The 18,181-nt window shown below is 46.8% G+C and overlaps 9 protein-coding genes across 9 annotated transcripts; 5 read left to right on the forward strand and 4 right to left on the reverse strand.

Annotated features, from left to right (window-relative positions):
- Window positions 1–432: 432 nt before the first annotated feature.
- On the forward strand, window positions 433–1,125 carry N7487_003477 (uncharacterized protein; the record flags this gene model as incomplete). The annotated part of the gene is made up of 2 exons (XM_056871224.1): window positions 433–608; window positions 753–1,125. 2 exons carry the CDS (start codon window positions 433–435, stop codon window positions 1,123–1,125), a joined length of 549 nt encoding a protein of 182 aa, XP_056736008.1.
- A 1,152-nt stretch (window positions 1,126–2,277) lies between these two features.
- On the forward strand, window positions 2,278–4,973 carry N7487_003478 (uncharacterized protein; the record flags this gene model as incomplete). Its single annotated transcript, XM_056871225.1, is given in 5 exon segments — window positions 2,278–2,844; window positions 2,945–4,134; window positions 4,311–4,422; window positions 4,439–4,735; window positions 4,764–4,973. 5 exon segments carry the CDS (start codon window positions 2,278–2,280, stop codon window positions 4,971–4,973), a joined length of 2,376 nt encoding a protein of 791 aa, XP_056736009.1.
- A 557-nt stretch (window positions 4,974–5,530) lies between these two features.
- Window positions 5,531–6,595, reverse strand: N7487_003479 (uncharacterized protein; the record flags this gene model as incomplete). The annotated part of the gene is made up of 2 exons (XM_056871226.1): window positions 5,531–5,642; window positions 5,715–6,595. 2 exons carry the CDS (start codon window positions 6,593–6,595, stop codon window positions 5,531–5,533), a joined length of 993 nt encoding a protein of 330 aa, XP_056736010.1.
- Window positions 6,596–6,837: 242 nt separating this feature from the next.
- Window positions 6,838–7,332, forward strand: N7487_003480 (uncharacterized protein; the record flags this gene model as incomplete). The annotated part of the gene is made up of 2 exons (XM_056871227.1): window positions 6,838–6,939; window positions 6,988–7,332. The coding sequence occupies 2 exons, from the start codon at window positions 6,838–6,840 to the stop codon at window positions 7,330–7,332; spliced, it is 447 nt and encodes a 148-aa protein (XP_056736011.1).
- A 1,218-nt stretch (window positions 7,333–8,550) lies between these two features.
- Window positions 8,551–8,941, forward strand: N7487_003481 (uncharacterized protein; the record flags this gene model as incomplete). Its single annotated transcript, XM_056871228.1, has 3 exons — window positions 8,551–8,596; window positions 8,621–8,726; window positions 8,812–8,941. 3 exons carry the CDS (start codon window positions 8,551–8,553, stop codon window positions 8,939–8,941), a joined length of 282 nt encoding a protein of 93 aa, XP_056736012.1.
- A 474-nt stretch (window positions 8,942–9,415) lies between these two features.
- On the reverse strand, window positions 9,416–10,260 carry N7487_003482 (alpha/beta hydrolase; the record flags this gene model as incomplete). Its single annotated transcript, XM_056871229.1, has 2 exons — window positions 9,416–9,775; window positions 9,844–10,260. 2 exons carry the CDS (start codon window positions 10,258–10,260, stop codon window positions 9,416–9,418), a joined length of 777 nt encoding a protein of 258 aa, XP_056736013.1.
- Window positions 10,261–11,498: 1,238 nt separating this feature from the next.
- N7487_003483 (uncharacterized protein) lies at window positions 11,499–12,745 on the forward strand (the record flags this gene model as incomplete). Its single annotated transcript, XM_056871230.1, has 4 exons — window positions 11,499–11,697; window positions 11,760–11,827; window positions 11,887–12,260; window positions 12,331–12,745. 4 exons carry the CDS (start codon window positions 11,499–11,501, stop codon window positions 12,743–12,745), a joined length of 1,056 nt encoding a protein of 351 aa, XP_056736014.1.
- A 1,088-nt stretch (window positions 12,746–13,833) lies between these two features.
- N7487_003484 (glycoside hydrolase family 72 protein) lies at window positions 13,834–15,643 on the reverse strand (the record flags this gene model as incomplete). Its single annotated transcript, XM_056871231.1, has 5 exons — window positions 13,834–14,540; window positions 14,597–15,340; window positions 15,391–15,416; window positions 15,468–15,505; window positions 15,569–15,643. 5 exons carry the CDS (start codon window positions 15,641–15,643, stop codon window positions 13,834–13,836), a joined length of 1,590 nt encoding a protein of 529 aa, XP_056736015.1.
- A 1,735-nt stretch (window positions 15,644–17,378) lies between these two features.
- Window positions 17,379–17,805, reverse strand: N7487_003485 (DUF2406 domain-containing protein; the record flags this gene model as incomplete). Its single annotated transcript, XM_056871232.1, has 3 exons — window positions 17,379–17,488; window positions 17,545–17,628; window positions 17,688–17,805. 3 exons carry the CDS (start codon window positions 17,803–17,805, stop codon window positions 17,379–17,381), a joined length of 312 nt encoding a protein of 103 aa, XP_056736016.1.
- Window positions 17,806–18,181: the final 376 nt, after the last annotated feature.

Below are 18,181 nucleotides of genomic sequence, written 5' to 3' on the forward strand. Positions count from 1 at the left end.
TTTCATCTTGCTTTCCTTTCTTTGTGGCCACCTGTCCCCTCATAACATCAAGACTCTCATTTCCAGTGCTAAACAAAAGTCAACTACCTTCAAGCATTCCCAAACGATCATAATCCCAGTCTAACCAATCTAATAGCCCCGAAATTCTAGCTTTTCAGTCTACGGATTTCTTCTATTCTTCTTAGAGAGCCTCCTCCCTGGTTATGGAAGACCCGGTCTCCAAACTGTGGCCCTCCCCTCGCACGGAAAACCAAAATAAACACAACCTCGACAGGTATGACCTCTTCTTCCGACCGAACTATTCAAGCTAACAATTCTATATGCCAGCTTGGGCCTGCTCGGAAAAAGGAGCCGTTGCTCAGGATATCCACTCCTATCTACGTATTAAATGAAAGATTAATGACCAACTACAGTTACTTTCCTTTACCAAACATGAACGCTGTGAATCACTTCATCGACGACGAGGGTCACTACATCAAGCCACATACAATCCTCGACACCAGCGATGCAGCAGTAGTTGTCCATCGGGAGGACGCGGCAATCAAAATGACGACTGTGTACAAGCATGACACGTTGGAGAAGGTAGAAGAGAACCGCAGAAAAATCCGGTGAGAGCAAGAAGTCTGGCGCCGCATTCAGCCTAACTTTGATAGCCCAGTGTAAGGCATCGTCCATTGTCTTGACCTCCGTGGAGATACTATCGAGATGAGATACATGTCCGGAGGTACGCTTTCTAAGTGGCTAAAGTCCAGAGCACGGCCCAGCGCCGACCTTCAAAGGCACTGGTTCCACCAGCTGACAATCGGCCTTCACAATCTTCACCAACATTGCATCATCCACGGTGATATTCTAACTCGCAACATTCTGCTGGATGGTTCGTTGAACCTCGCAATATGTGACCTCGGTGCGTCGAGTATCATGTCTATCGGTACAATCATGCTGGATAGGGTGGATGGGTACAATTGCTCCATCTGGACGGATATCTGCCAACTTGGTCTTGTCTTCTATGAGATTGTCACTGGGAGAGAGGCCAGTATCAGCTTATATGACAACAGTGGGGGTGGCAACTCTGTGGCCAGGTTTCCATCCCGGGATATCCTTCCTGTTTTGGGAAAGCGAATCTAGGCCCGGGATATTATTGAGACCTGCTGGAGGGAGGGTGGATATGGAGCTGCAGGTGCGGCGGGAATTCTGGTCAAGCTGGATAAATTTCAAGGCCGGCGCTGCCGTTGAGATGTATCTTCAATTCGGGTTTAAGCGGGACTATAGACCCTGAGGCCTCCATTTGGGAATGAGGACAAATAATCCCCATTCAACTCTCTTCTGTAACGTGATACATTAGCTATCTGCTAAAGAAGAAGATTTCCTTGGTCGATACTTTTTCGATAATATGTCTCTGCATTGATATAGATCTATGCAGTTTTCGGTTGTATTATGCCTCCTGTGGTGCGTATCTACTAACTTGGGACCAATTGGACGGAAATTAACCCCTTTACAACCAGAAAGAACATACATTGTCATTAACCATCCAAACTATCTCTCCATGTCCTTCAATTATCTATCACTATATTTACTGTCCATACGATTTTAGAATTCCCTCGGTTTGCTAGTACGTTGAAAGAAGGCATATTACAAAGGCCCTCAAAGACAGAAGATTCCTCGGGAGAAAGGCTGGAAGATACATGGCTCGCGCCGTTCGTGTTCACGGATTGCCACTAAATAACATCCGATGCATTTCCAGTATATATACATGTAGGTATGTAGATGTAGAGGATGAGCTCTGAACAGGGTGGGTGTATTGCTTCTATGAGAGGAGATGGGTAAGGGATAAGAGAGCTATGCCGAGATTTCTGGAGAAACCAGGCAATTTATAACCTAGAAAGCCAACACTAATTGAAATTGACTGCTCAAAGTGTCTGTTGGAGATCTTTAATAATACCCTAGGCTAATGTAGGCTGAATAGGCCAAACTATTGAGTACTACTTATTCTAGATGTGGCGAGTGCGTTACACTTACATATATATATATATATACACACACATCGATTATTTGTTTTTATATTCATTTCATATATTGTTTCTCCTAAATATCTGTTTGTTCCAAACTTGTAAAGGGTCAACTGGTGACTTATCTAATTTGCGGCTAAATGGATCACATCCGAACCTCGCAGCTCCATGGGCAGTCATCTTTCTTCTGACAAACTCCAATGTGATTCCAACAAAAAGCCACCCACCCTCACATGAGGAATTGAACAATTATCGAGTTCCTTTTTGAAAAATGCCCTTATCAGAACCCCGCCAGATCAAAAAGCCCCGATTATCGCTCAGTTGCATCGTCTGTCGACGACGCAAGGTTCGCTGCGGTCGCGAACAGCCAGAATGTGCCAACTGTGTGCGCATGAAAGAGAATTGTGTCTACAGGGCCGTGGTCCGGGATGAGTCTACCGGCCGTGTACGACCTGTACCGCCCCAAGACAGAGACCCTAGAGATTCTACAGATACCCACCCTGACCTCCCTTGGCCGCATTGGCGTGTCGGCCCCAATGCGCCATATTCCGAGATACATCCCAGACCTGCTTCTCGTCCTTCCCCAGATCGAGAAGAACCATATCCGACAGTTCCAAGGGGTCCTTCATGGGAAGAGGCTATCCAACTCCTCCGTTATCGCGATGCGAGCGTTCCTCGGATTGGTGGTAGCTCGATAACCCGGGAGCCTTCCACAATGCCATCAGCAAACTACTTCCCGTCCCTCAACGATCCCCTTTGCCGTGATTATTTGAGCATACGGCAAGGTGGCCGCGTGAGATACATTGGTCGGACTTTCTGGGGGTTCGTGGCCGGAAAGGTGAGTCTGACTTGGGGGGATAAGACAAAAAAAACTGCAATCTGCGACTAGATATATCGCCCAGGAGGACTATAGCTGACCTCAATTGATCGTCTCGTAGGAGAGTCTGAGCGACGATTTCTTTGACGAAAACCGTGACGCCTACCCCGGTCTTCCTCTTCCACATATATCCTCTATAGGCATGTTTAATCTCCTACGGTCGCTACCCACGAAGCCCGCAAGTGATGCCTTTCTCGAGACGTTCTTCCTTGCCGTGTGGCCACTTGTGCCACTCCTACACCCACCTTCCCTACAGGCAGACTATGATGAGTTCTGGGATTGGTGTCGGAATAGCGAGAGCGCTTTACCCCCGGCTAAACTTCGGGAGGATCCTACCTCGATATGTCTTCTATTTGCAGCGCTCTATTGTGGCGCATCTGCCGCGCCAGCCGCCAGCTGGGCGCACCCAAATCTGCAGGATCTACAGAAGGAGGCGACAGTGAGCCACCTCAAGTCGGCATATACTACGAGTCTTTCTCTATGTCAGCACCTGGAACATCCAACATTAAATACACTAATTTCGAGTTTGTTCACGGCACCGTTCCTGGGCCAGCCATTCGAGCCCATGTGTAGTCTGGTTCATATAAGTACGACGGTCCGCATTGCCCAGACTATGGGTTTACATCGGGAGGGAACATGGTCTGCGTTGAGTTCCACCGATAAAGAAATCCGACGTAGAATCTGGTGGCACATTGTTTGGCTGGATGTGCAGTCGACCATCTCCACGGGTCTGACCCCCTGTTGTGGGAATGAGGCTTTGGAGGCCGTGAGCATGGTTGGTACTCACTGTCAAGAGTCCAGCGATATCCCCGCTGGAAGTTCCCCGAGCACTGATTCCGTGACTAAAGGGCCGTCGGTCGCTATATTATACGCCATTGGACGCTTTCAGACTGCTCGATTACAAGCGAGGGTCGTGGTGCACCTGCAGAGTGCGCAGGGACCAACCCAGGATGGATTTGGCGAGCTGGTCACAGACGCCAAAGAGCTTATACGGAATATTGACTCACTTATCGCGCGCGTTCCTACACAGGGGATTCCCGAAAAGGGGTACATCCCATCACGTCTAGCTAATGCATCTCCGTCCACGCATCCCTCGTTATACAAGGATGATACAAGCCAACCGACCGTATTTGCGGCATGGACGCGAATTATGTTAACATTGATGAAATCGGAAATATCCATTTTGCTCCAAAAGCCATTTTTGGGACCCCCAGAGAGTACGAATGCGCAATCACGCAAGTCATGGACTAGGTAAGAACTATTTCGGCCTACATTTTATCCCTATCCTGCATAATCTATTGTATATCCCGCTCCATATCCTCTTCATATAGCCCATCCTGTCCAGCTTGAGTTATTATTCATTCGCATTCATCCTTCATCACCATTTTGTTATAACGGATATATTAACACACGATTTGACCGTCCAGCATGGCGCAGCTCTGCGTAGATTACCTGCGTATTTACTTGCAGCTGTATCAAGCACCTGCGTTCTCCCCATACGCGTGGTTCTATTCCAGTCACTATGGGCCTCTCCAATGCGTATTCATCACCCTAGTGTACCTCCATTCCTTCCCGGAGTCTGGAGAGACCCTGCTCGCCCGGTATTGCGTTGATGAGGTTATACAACACTGCGTGTCCCAGTATCAAGATCCAGATTCGTCCTCCACAAGGACCAGCCCCGGCGACACTGATTCCAATTCGAGCAAGACACGCATGCCATTGGCCATTCAAATTCTCGTTGATCTTCATGAACGCCTTGACTCATCTCTCGAAGCTGAAGACCAACCCCGCTGCCATTGGCCGTGAGCCACCCTTAGACCCGCTGTCCTGCGTCGCACCTTGCTACCAAGGCGTCGGTGTTACGCGCGACACCCCACCAGTCCTCTTCTAATGCATCCTCTTCTCGGGCTCGTACCAGCTGCAATTGTCAACCCCGATATATGACTACAGGACCTCCCCTGGTGGTTGTTGGTAACAAACCAGGTACACCTAACACTGCCTTTGTGGACGGGAGTAATTCGGGCTTGGATACGGGCTTTCTTGCTACGATTTCGGATCTAGAGGCATGGTCCTCGTCATTGATAATATAACACCTGATCACCGTGGCCTGCATGAAGGGCTCGATTTCCCAGCGTAACAGCGCTATGATAGGTTGTCTTCTGTTTGCGTTTCCTTTTCTTCTCATAAAGGAAAGAATAAATGTATCGACGTGTCCGCCCGTCCCGCCCCCACCAGTTGCTCTCACATTCTTCTCAACATCCACATATCTAATCATCGGCGAACTCGGCTGTCTCGGTCTCTCCGCAACCTAATAAATAATCGGTCATAGCGCGAGAAGTATCCTGCTGATCTCTCGTCGCTCCCTACTGCCGCGCTCTATCTAAACCACCTGCATAAACCTGAAACCGAGTCCATCATCCAAAGTACCCTCTCTCTCGGACGCCTCGGCGCCACTCTCCACTTCTTGGCCATCTACATTTCCCATCTATCTGCTATGTGGAACGTTCGCTCCTCTCATTCGTAAATAACATTACAATACTTAGAATAGATTCGTGCTAGACACTAAAGCCTTAAGGGCTTCCACCTGGATGAGGTAGACAAGTGATCTACAACCTCTTGGGAACACTCCGAACACCATCGGGGTAGCCTATTTGAACTCCGTGGGAAGGGTCGTCAATGTGCCTATCTCGGCAATTGTCTCCTCCCATAGTTTCTTCTGGATCTCCTGGCCCACCGGTGACTGGATGAACGCCGTTTTACTGTAGCGGACGATGCATTAGCTATGGGCAAAAAAAACCCCCTTGTAAGAAATAGTGCAAAAGATCACTTACTCGGCGATGGTCTTGTCGGATAAGAACTTGCCATGAGACTCAGGGCCTACCACCAACGCACTATGCAGGATGATCCAGACACCCACCTCAACAGGCCGGGCACGGAACGACTTGACAACATTTATAATCAAGCGCAAGTGCAGGGGGAGAATATCACTCATGCTGGTATTGACCATTCCTGGACACATCATGTTGATGATGACTTTCTTGGGATCCAGCCGTGGCGCCAGACTGTACATGAACAACACGCAAAGTAGCTTCGAATCCCCATAGCGTTGGAACCGGACAAACGCCTTTTCGTTATCCATGTGCGCAAGTACACCTTCGCCATTTTTGACAGGAGATTTCTTCTCGAGGCTTGGGGACTCGTGTGCGCGGCTGCCAACCCAGCTAATGCGTGCAGGAAAGCCGGTCTTCTCCGCACCGGCCTCAAGATACGGCAGGAGCTCTGCGATCAACAAAACGTTGGAGTAGTAATTGACTTGAGTGGTTCGGTCATGGCCGCTCGGGCTGCGTTCTAGCTTCAGCAGACCGATACCCGCATTGAGAATGAGCAGATGAACCACCGGAATCTCTTGGCGAAGCTGCTTTGTGAAACGTTGGACGCTGTTGTAATCATCAACATCAAGTGCCATGACCTTGATAGTCGGATTAGGATGGTGAGGTTGAATGCGACAGTCCTGGAGGAGGGAAGCTGCGCAGGCCTCACCTTTGGCGACATTGCGGACGGCGAGAATCAAAGTCGAGGCGCGCAGTCGCAGTAGCTGTCTGATGGTTTCTAGACCCATTCCAGCGCTGGAACCGGTAACCACCACAGTTTTACCTATCAGATCAATGCCCGTAGGCAAGGGATCGATTTTCGGCTGGAGGATGTTGACCATGGTTGGGGTTGGAAAGTTGGATGTTAGCGGAGATGGGAGAATCACCGTGAAGTGTAGAATGGATAGAAGAGAAGAAGAAATAATGTCGAGGTATTCATACTGAAGTTAGTTTTTGTTTCACAAGCCTGCTATATGTATGATCAATCGCTTGTACGTTCTTCGATCGATTGTTCAGCACCCAGGGCATCATCGATGGGTGACTCAGCATTCGGCCGACACTAGTCCCAAAATGGAAGTTCACGATGACGAAGACCGAGATGACCTCGCCCGAATGGACACCACCTAAACACCACCTGAACACTACCGAAATATCTTCCTCGTTTGATATTCAGTTCAAACACTATGTAAATTAAGTAGGTTATCCATTTCAAGGTTCTCTCTCTCACGTATAGTGTTCCGCAAAGCCCAACCCAACCCACAGCCCATCAATAGGGGCGATAGAGTTGCGTTGCATGGTCTTGGGCCGCGATGGCTCTATCAAAGAATCTGAAGTTCGAAAAATCAGAGATGACCTGGCCAAACAGTGGGGATTAGATGGTCTGGATCTACACAACGTGGACCTTATCTCAGAGGGAATCCCACATTTGTTGGTCCGTCCGTCCGTCATGTTTATTAGCATGTTCACTTTACGACTCCTCGTTCGCGCACAAGGAGTGCTTCTTTTCCTTCTCCCAATTGAGGACTGCCATGTAAAGGTGCAGAATGTCTTCATAGCAGACCTTCAGAGCAGACTCTGACGGGGTCCTGGATCTGGTGTTTTGGCAAAACTCCCATTTGAGCTACGTATAGTGGATGCAGCGCTTGCCTCTGTAATTCCCTCTTTTGAAGCTGAGCATATTCTCATCCGCCGAGAAGTCGAAGATATTTTGCGGGATTCGAAAAGAGAAGATGTTGTCTACTCTGTTCTCCGCGGGTTGCAGGATCATAGAAAAAGGCTCGTGGCCATTTAGCGGCGTGCCCGCCAATTTCGCTCGGCGCTACGGGAAATTCTTGAAAACGACCGAGATATGGTGACTATGTTCTTGACGGATCGCCAGGCAGGTCAACCGCATGAGGTAGACGATCACCTCCAAGTAGAATATCTCCTCGAGGCATATTACAAAAACACAGACGCAATTGTGGAGTCTGCAAGTGCTCTAATAGGAGACGTAGAGCGCATAACAGAGACCATTGAGTCGATCTTAGCTGTGCAACGAAATCACATCCTGGTTTTTGAGGTTCAACTGGGGATCTGTATGCTGGGATTCGCTGTGTCAACTTTTGTAGCCGGCCTTTTTGAAATGAACGTGGTGAACTTCTTTGAAGAGAGTACTTCGGCATTCGTAATCCTTTTTGGAGTACGGGTGTGTGATCGGAACAGTCACCATCGCGAAGTACGGCCTGTGGAGACTCAATAAATTTCGGAAATTGCGGGTTTAGAGGTTGCTAGTATAGCTAGAGTCAGAGAATGATCAATATCAAACTAAACAATAAAAAAAGAACCATTACCTAGAGAGATCAAATGGCACTCAAACTAAGGATAGGCGGGGATTCAAAGTAGCAGTGCGCTAAACGTCGCCAGTGATAACTAAGTCAAATGCGTGTTCATCTATCCATATATACCCGGCAATGCTATTTCTCATACAAACCGAAATACAATAGAAAAGACTCCTTCAGCGATCTGACAGCAAGTCTACAAGGTTCAGCTTATATTAACAGAGTCTAGATACAGGTACCGATAAAGATATAAGTTCTTTATGCATACATCCGTGGATATGCATATGGGTAAACATGTAGAGTTGACGGCTTATCATTACGTAGCAAAAGAATCTTATATAGGTGTTTTTGCCAATCCCGTTACCTCCAATACTTCCTCGCCCTATTTCTTCTTCTCTTCTTCTTCTCCCATCATCTATCGCACCATTCTTCAAAACCACATACTTCCCCCTCGAAATCAAACTCGAACAACCGTCATAATGCCTTACGATAGCTATAATAACTGGTACTCTTACAAGAACTGTGGTACTACCAGCTAGGTGAGTCAAGAACCAACATCCAAATCTACTCTTACTGATTGTCAGGGTAACCACTACTGCTCCCGTGACTATGGCTCGGACGTATCCAACTCCAACTGCTACCATTATTCCAACCAGTGAGTGATACTCACATTCCTATTTGGTGTTTATTTATCTCTTCTGGTGGTTGGATGCGATCGACATGCATTTCCTACAAATCAGGGATGGTTCCTACTACTATTCAAACCCAGACGGCAGCAGGCACTACAACAGCGGCAATGGTGATGCCGTGTACACCCTTCCACCTGCCCCGGCTGAGCGCTACCAGGAGTCTGATAACTATGGTAAATGAGCTAGTTACCGACATGCGTAGAAAGGATTGGGCTAACCTTTTCTAGCGAGTGTGTATTGATTTGCCTGGAAATAGAACCTTTCAGACGAAGTTGATGGAGACTTGGCCTCGTCTAGCCTGTCGAGCAACAATTTGACATGAGACACCAGGAAAGAAAGGCGAAAAATGATCCAAATCTATATTTGCCCTGGTTTTACGCTAGACGAACTTTCTAGTATTACATTAATCACCTAGTTTTGTAACATGTAATTAAACCACCATCGTCTAGCACGCACTGGGATATTACGACAGTTTTATCTTGAATGTCTACACCTCGAAGCATCGACCGGAATGAGGGCTGAAAAATAGGAATACAGATCGTGAAATTATTTGGATAATCCAGGTTGACAGCATCTCTACTCCAAGTCATTGAACATCAATCTCGTCTATGATTTCTTGATCAAATGATTGACTATTATCAATGCATCATTCAGCTTAGTTGGCGGCAATCCCACTCCGCTGGCGGCCTTCCTTCAACGCAATCTCCAACCCATCAATCACCTTTTCAGGCATGCTCAGAAACGCGGAGTGAGACCCATCGACATGGTAAGTCACTGGATTGCCCAAAGTTTGAGCAAAGCTCTCTTGCCCAGCCAACGGGATGGCTCCATCCTTGTCGCAGAACAGATACATGCTAGGTATCTCATGCCAAGGTTCATGCTTCGCTGGTTCATGGAACGACTTCTGCGTCTGCGACTTCAATTTGGAAATCGCCTTCTGCTGCTCTTCAGGGAACATGTCGTTATAGAATATTGTCTCTTCTCCAGAGGACCAATAGAAACCGTCATCTGGGCTCTATATGTGGTTCGTCAGGTGCGAAGACAAAAGAGGAAAATGGGGGATAAACGAAGTGAACTACTCACCTTGATGACCATCCAGGGAGGGAAGATTCCGCCCAGCATGTCCTTTAATGATTTGCCCTTGGGCGTCACAAATGCAGCCATCCACACTACCATGATGACGCCGCCCGGAAGATCGACTTTGCACCGCTGCGAGTACCCCAAGCCTTCAACAGCCCCGGCCCCGACCATCCCGCCATAGGAATGGTTCACGACTATGATCTGGCGACCAGCTTCTACCATCTCTTTAAGGACGGCATGGGTATGTTCGATATCGGCGTGTAGCCCCTTATCTGGAGTAAATGCGCCCACAGACGGAGTAGAGATAGCTTCGGTTGCAAGTCCACGCTTGTGCATCAGATCCCGCACAACGTCGAATGTGTCTGCTGCATGCCATGCGCCTGGGATAAAGACAAAGACTGGGATTTCAGACGTGGCCATCTTGTAATTTATCTTGTAATTTATCTTGCAATTGTTTGTGTTTGGGGGAGATATGAATAAATTTACGTCCAACGTGGATCTGGTGTATCAGCAAATCCCAGTGAAATGATCACCCTTTCCATGCACTGAACTAGGCAGTCAGTCCATACTCCGTGTCCGCATCCGCATTCCCTTGCTACGCTTAACGATTGGCCCTTTCAATCTATTCTTATCATCTTTTTTCCCTAACGGTTTTGGTTGTTTGGCCCCAATGGTGGAGCGCGGCTGAGAATCGCCTTGCTATAGGCTCTCGGTTTCACTAGCGAAACCGTTAGAGCGACCGGAGATTGCGCCAAAGGGCCCCGATTGGTATTTAAAGTCAGTATCCATGCGGTAGTCGGCTACCTATGGCTACGAAGTACGGAGTAGCAATTTCCAATCTTGGAAATGCCTTGCGCATCAATCCATAATTAGCTAGACGGAGATTCGCCCCACGTTGCAATTATTGTTATGTAGAAGGTCATCTTTCTTTACTGGAGGACACACACACCCTTTCCCACCTGTTTTTTGTTTTTGGTTTCTGATTTGCTGTAAAAAGTTGACGTGCAGATCATATATTATACGACGAATATATGGGGTCCTCAGTACAACCTCCCGAAATGGATTGTATCGGCAATTCTTCTCCCTGTTCTACGTAGGTATTTTTTCCACTGCCAATTTGGTTGTATTTATTTCTCAAATGCGCACAGTTGGTTAGAAAGAAACTGGCTTTCATGCAATGTTGCCTATGATATTACTATCACTTGGTACGAGGTGAAACTTGCACCACTTTAAGACCTCATGTCCAAACAAGCATATTAACCCCTGTAGCTACTCCGTACAATGTTGACAGAATAACCTTTAAACGTGGAATTAATTTAATTGTTGACGAACCGGAGAAATACCATGAATTTCCCCCTGTGCAAAAAGCGAACAGAGCTAGCCCTATTTTACAATAATGATCCACCAAAGCACCTCGAATTTCGTTTGGGTGTACTCCGTAATAGTACTAGTTGCAATAGTAAAAGTTAGCTATACGGACTGCCGCTCAACTGTGGATATAGAAATGAATCCTGACACTTGAAAGTGGATCTTTTGTGACCCGTCTGTTTGGAGAATTGGGGGTGTAAGAAAAACCACTTCTCTTTAAATAAAAAAATGTCGCTGCATCAGGCCCAAAAGATGTTTTAGTCTTCACCTGTTTTGCAGGTCAAAACACGATGACCACAACCAATGTCCAGGACAGCTACCAAGGCTCATATCGGGCCGGGACGATCGCGATGACTGCCCTGGGCGTTGTGTTTGTGATTTTACGGTTTTTGGCACGGTGGAAGAAGTCCCTGCAGCCAGGTCCCGATGATTATGTTATCCTGGCTGCTTTGGTTCCTTTCTTAACTCTCGTTGGATTGATGTTAGCCTGTACGTCATATTTCCCTTGGCCGTGGGAGGGGGTTCTTGATTCCGATGCTAACCCTCAATAGTAGTCAATTATGGCATGGGGACACATTCGGAGACCCTTCCGACGGGAAATATTATAATGATTGCGAAGGTTCGATTCAAATTATAGAAGATTGAGGTTGACACTTCCGCTGATATCCATGTACATAGCTCCTGGTGATATTCGAGTGCATCTACGTTACAACAATAGCGATCACCAAAGTTTCTATTCTGCTCATGTACTGCCGCATCTTCCCCACGAGAGAAATCCGCGTTGCCTCGATCATCTTGGGTGGGATATCGATCGCGTGGGGCATGGCTATTATCCTTGTGAGCGTTTTCCAATGCACACCGATTGCGCGAGCTTGGGATACCCGTATTCCCGGCACCTGTATCAACCTCAAAGCCTCGTTTATCGGAAACGCAGTACCTAACATTATCACCGATATTCTCATTCTGTCTCTCCCGGTACGGGTGGTATGGGGACTACACGCAAGTATCACGCACCGATTGTCCGTCATTGGAATCTTCCTGTTGGGTAGTTTGTTAGTGTGCCCCTTCCTTACATATCGTTACTAGTTTGTGACAGTGGACTGACTAGATTCTTCTGCATAGCGTTATCTTCACTAGTGTCTATCGTTTTACTACCCTTTTTCAGTTCAACCCAACGGATATTGCCTGGACACTCGGAAACTCTTGCACCTGGTGTATCGTTGAATCCTCAACGGGTATTATATCCGCCTGTATGCCGACCCTGCGTCCGCTATTCTTGATGGTTTCATCCAAATTCTCCAGCCAGTCTGGCACCCAAAAAACACGAACGACCGATGTCAACCGTTCTACAGGTTATGAGTTGGACAATTCTACCCTACGGCCGGCCAATGAGCCGCGTAATAAAATGAAAGTACGTCTGGATGTGTCCCATGCCGACGATGGGTCTGAGGATAAGGTACCGTTGAATGGAATCCGAGTTCAACAGGATATGACCTGGCAAGAGTCCAGGGGTGATTCCTTTCAAGGATATAAATAAGTACTTCAGCAAATAACATCCGTACATAATCTTTGATTATCAACTAGCTTTGAGGCTCGATGACTTCCCTGGCATGTCTAATAAACCAGATATCGATTCTGTACAAAACAAAACGAAACAGTGAGCAGATCCATACTTTTCGTTGAGATGCTAAGGCGGCGATAGGAGATGGGCAACTAAGAAAGTTGGCGTAATATGTAGAGAGAAACTATCTTTCCGTTAATGATATCGAAGGGATTGGATGGTCTGCTTTGCCATCCTGGACTGGAGGAGGCGGATGGTCATGCAACAACACGATTACAACATGAAATAATGTGTTGAATGAAGGGGTCCGTGATGCGCACTATCGCCATAACCAATCAATGATCAGACACAGGATTACATGAGTATACCGATATAATTGTTGAAGGCTATATAGCAATTGAACCTTGTGGCTCATGAATAGTAATTGGTGGGATCCCCCTACAGCGTCCCATGTATGAATGTTTGCTGACAGGCTGAGCTTTCTTCGGATAGCTTTTACAGAGTATCTAAACTCTGGTTGTCTAGGTTGAGTACTTTAGGGATTCTTCTTGTGTTTTCTCTCCACCTTAGCAGCAGTCCCCCAACAGTGATAAAGGAACCTCTTGGGGCTTCCTTTTGTCGGATATTTGAAGACATTATACCAACTATCACATGGATAGCAGAGGAACATATTGCCTGTAGCCTTGTGGATAGAACGATCGATATTATAATAGCTATGACGGTTTGGAATAAAGCTCCCCTAGCCTTGAAGGTCATAAAATTAATCCACTGGGTCGCCGTAAAACATATTTGCGGATAGGGATAAATTATGAATCGAAACAAGGGAAATTGAAATAAAGAAAGGTTTAGAGAAAATGGTATACAAATCAAATTCAATCTTGACAATAAAATATCGACTTCTTTCAGAAATAATATCAATCAAGTCATGATGTACATAGTGCTATATACTAGCTATGTTGATCATGCCTTGCTCCAAGGATTGTGTTCAAGAGTGTTGCAAAAAGAAGGGAAAAGAGATGCGTAGTCCAAATGCGACGAGGATGCACGAGCCAAGATCAACTCAGTTACAGAGCGATCATTCCAACGCCTGCCAGCAGTGCAGTGGTAATGCAGGCAGCCACTTGGAAAGAGCCGAAGGATGAGCTGGAGTGCAAGCCGATGGCACCGCTGCTGGACGTGGTCGACGAGGCCGTCGAGGAAGCAGAGTTAGAGCCAGCGGTGGCAGTATTCTCGGTAGTGACAGTTCCAGTTCCGGCAGTTCCGGCCTCCTTCATCTGTGTAGAGCAAGTGCCAGTGGCCTTGGTAGTGGCCTTGACAGTCGCTGATCCGTCGAAGCTGCAAGCATCAGCAGCACGGTTCTGCTCAACGTAATACTTGTTCAAAGCAAAGGCAAGCTGCTGCTTAGTTGTGCACATGCTGTAAGCGCCATACTCGCCGGTAGTAGCATTGGCTGTCAGTCCGCTGCAGTCGGTGTAACCGCAGACGGTGCTGAACAGCTTGGCGTACTTGGTGGAGGAGAGGGATCCGGCGACAACGCAGCCGGAAGTATCATACATGCACTCGCACAGATCGACATCGGCAACAGGGGGCAGAGGGGAGGATTTGGCGTCCCACGCGGATCCGACGGTAGGGCAGCTTCGCAGGGCGGTGTTGGTGGGAGTGTAGGAGGCCTTGTTGACACCAGTGGGGTTTGCGCTGGCGATCTCGCTGGAATAGTATTTGAAGTCCGCCATGGTGCTGACACTGGTGCTATCGACAACAGAAACCAGACCTGCGACTCGAATCAGTTATCTTCGCCTATATGCGTGAAAGGAACACTCTTCTTACCGTAGTTGTTGGCCTCCTGGAAGTACATGTACACAATACCACCGGACCAGACCTCAGCCATAGTATCGCCATACAGGGCCTTCACCTCAGTGAACTCGCGGGGGGTGACCTCGTTGCAACCGTACTCGGCGAAGAAGACAGGGACGGAATAATTGGCGAACTCTTCGGTACGAGCTTGGTATTTGGATTCAGCGTATGTAGAATTACCACACCACGAGTAAATGTTGTATCCCCAGAAATCAATAGTGTCATCAGAGTCTCCGCAGTTGAAGTAGTCAGCCATGTCCGCACGGATAGCGGACACATCGGCGGTAGCATATCCAACACCCATAGAGCGGTAGCCCTTCTCCTTGATGTACTTCTTGGTGTCACGAACAGCAGCCTTGACAAAAGCGCTGGCGTCGGAAGTAGCGACAGTGTTGGAAACCTCATTTCCAGCAAAGAAACCAATAGTGTTGTTGTACTGGGAAAGTTCATCGACGACACTGGTGTATCGGGTAAAGAGATCGGTTTCCCACGAAGGATCGCTTCGATCGATCGATTGATTGGGATCGGACAAATCAGAGATAACGTAAATACCAGCGTCAGACAAGAGCTTCATACACGCCGAGTGGTCAGCAGAAGCGTTGATGGCATAGGTACGGATGACGTTGGTACGCAGCTCAGCCATGATAGGAACATCACGCGCACAAGCGGTGGCATCGGCGAGAGGGTCAGTGTAGCCACTGCTACTCGTACTTTCCTCTGTTGAAACAGTTAATTGAGATTTTGAATTGATGGCATGAATGACCTACTTTGATAGGCGACTCCACGCATAAAGCTGTTATCGTTAGTCAATGAACTCAAGAGACATCAGCCTATCTGGACGTACAACTGAGTGTTATTGCTAGAATAGAAGAACTTGGAGCCCTATTGATAGCCTTAGTACTGGAATATATCATGATTTCTGTACATGTATATAGAGGTTTGTACCTTGATGACGATGGGATCCAAATCGGCAACGGCAACCCCAGCCAAGGCTGCCAGCGCCACCAATGAGAATTTCATGGTGAAGATTGGTTTTCGTTTTGCGGATGTAATACCGCAAAGATTTATAGCGAGTGGATATAGTTGGGATAATTGGATTGAAAGGAAACAGAGAGAAGAAGTCAAACGAGGGAACAGCGAAATGAGAGAATTAAAGCCAAAGATGGGGGATCCATGGACTTCAAATCCATTAATAGTACGGAGTAATATTAATAGTGTCAGATAGTCCAATTCTATTTACCTGAAATTATAAAAAGGACGCGTATAGCCGAGCTAACGGGCCTAATATGGTCAAGTGCCTGGAAGCCATTGTTCAATAGGCTTAGGCCACTGGCGCCATGTCAATTCAGGCCGGAGATAAGTCTCCCTCTATCTGAAAAATAAAGCATTATTAGGGCTTTAAAACGAATCGGTTCATGTAGTCCGAGCGAATAATATTAGAAAGAGGAACGGGACTCCACACAATTTGATTGGACTTGGCTTTTACATAGTCTGCAGTTCTATATCGACCTACACAAATATTTAGATATACAGTTCCGTAGTTCCATGTCAGAATAAGCAGCTACCAAAGGTCATACAGTAATAAAATAAGAATATAGTATTCCCAAACGAATGGAAGTGAAAAAAAAAGAGAGAAAATATCGAAAATATCCGGCTGACGCGGTGGTGGTGGGGCTTGTTAGGATAGCGCCGGCACTTAGCTTTTTTTTTCTCCTTCACGAACTTTTTTTCTCTGTCGAAATGATCTAATTTTATTCGGCGCTAGGCAATCTGAGACTATAGTCTATCTACGGCATTGCTTGGTAGGAGAAGATAACCAAAGAAAACTACGCACGTTGGATCACGTCAATGATTTCTCTGCATGATTGATCCACTGAAATTGCCTTTGCATAAGTATTTATTTTGCGATTGTTCCTTTTGTCATTTGCACAAGTGACAGTGGCAAAGGTTTGAGTGGTGCGGAGTATGGATACTTCATATGAATACGAAAAATAACAGCTTAATAATTGACTTATAAACTGACGATGCCTGTAGAAGTATCTTTAGGAATCGCTATATAGTTCGGGCCACTTTAGTCTAGAAAAGATCTACATGTAGATCATGTCGGGTTTTCTCCGATTCTACATTACTTCGACCATATCTGGAATTTATTTAGCCCGGCTTCCGGTAATCGGCTCCGTTCTTCTATATAGATAAGTTTGCAGCGCCAAACTTTGCTCGATGTTTGGATGACTGCCCTTTGAAGATAGCCACGTGTGGAAATTTCTGGAAAGATTATAGCCCAGTGGAATTCTCTTAACAGTATGGTACTTTGTGCAGAGATATGGATTTTGTTGGGACCTCATGTCGTAAGTTAATCGACTTTGTAACTATAGCTTTCTTTTAAGATTCGCCCAAGTGGCAATCATGGGTTTGCATTTGTACAGAACCCAATGACCAAAAAGGTGATGCCCTGCATTTATCGGAGATGTCTCTTGGGAATCCCAATAGGTTTATGGTTTGAAAGCAGAATTCACATGTAACTTGGTCATATGTCAGCGACAGAACTTCTACCGCCTCGCTCATCTTCATATGAAACTGGTACGCTTTCTAGATCGAAAACGGTCGAAAGCACAATAACGTCGAATTTCATTATTCCCATGACTCCATTATACACACAATAATTATACATCAACACCCCACGTTCGAATTGAGATTGGTATTACAAAGCGTTCCTTCGTTGCGTTCTGGTGACCATTTGGTCTTGATCCCTCGTTCACATGCGTTGTTGTTTGCGATGTGCGTCGATGGCGGCATCGAACGATCGGATAGTGTCAAGTGGGCGCTCGAGTCGGCTGCGTGTTGGATTGGAGAGATCGGGATCGGCTATTGCTGGGTTAGAGTGCAGTTCCCATCAAAAATGATTGTGACTGGTGACTTACTGATGAGCTTTCCTTCCCGGTCCTTGTGTTGAATGCTTCGCAGTGAGAATGTATCTCGAGATCCAGGTTCGAGGTTCACGGCGGCTACTTGTTATCAGAGGATGTTGCAGACTAAGACGGATCATTTTTACGGGGGCACGTACTAGGTTCTTGTTCATGTAGGGCCATGTTAGGGTCGGCCTTGCTTTGAAGGGAAGTCTTTGGGCTGTGGTGCGACTTGACCGAGCCAGATCGCTCGCTAGAGGTCAATGAGGAAGGCATTATTGGGGATATATGGAACGAATATTGATTGAAATTGATTTGAAAATGTGTACAAAGTATATCAAAGTAATGTGGTGAGCCTAGTTGATGGTATGGCCATTCTCGTAACTAACCGGAAGGTGAATTTGACCCTATATATATCCTTGTGATTTTTTTTTGTTTCTGACTTTGGACTAAGAATAGATGGCCTTTCTCGAAACATCAAAAGTCGAGAGCACGCAAGCCGTGGCAAGACCTGTGGATTAGTTATGATGATGATTGGGCCGATCCTGATCGGCAACTGTAGGCGGCTTCTCGCTACAATCAGTCCCGTATGACGTTGGTGGTCCATCCGGAGCACTCCCAATGGCCAGCTAAGCTTAGATTAGTGTCCAAC

The sequence above is a fragment of the Penicillium crustosum genome, assembly GCF_028827405.1.
Source record: "Penicillium crustosum strain IBT 35664 chromosome Unknown utg000001l_segment0_segment0, whole genome shotgun sequence".
NCBI classification, from domain to species: Eukaryota; Fungi; Ascomycota; class Eurotiomycetes; order Eurotiales; family Aspergillaceae; genus Penicillium; species Penicillium crustosum.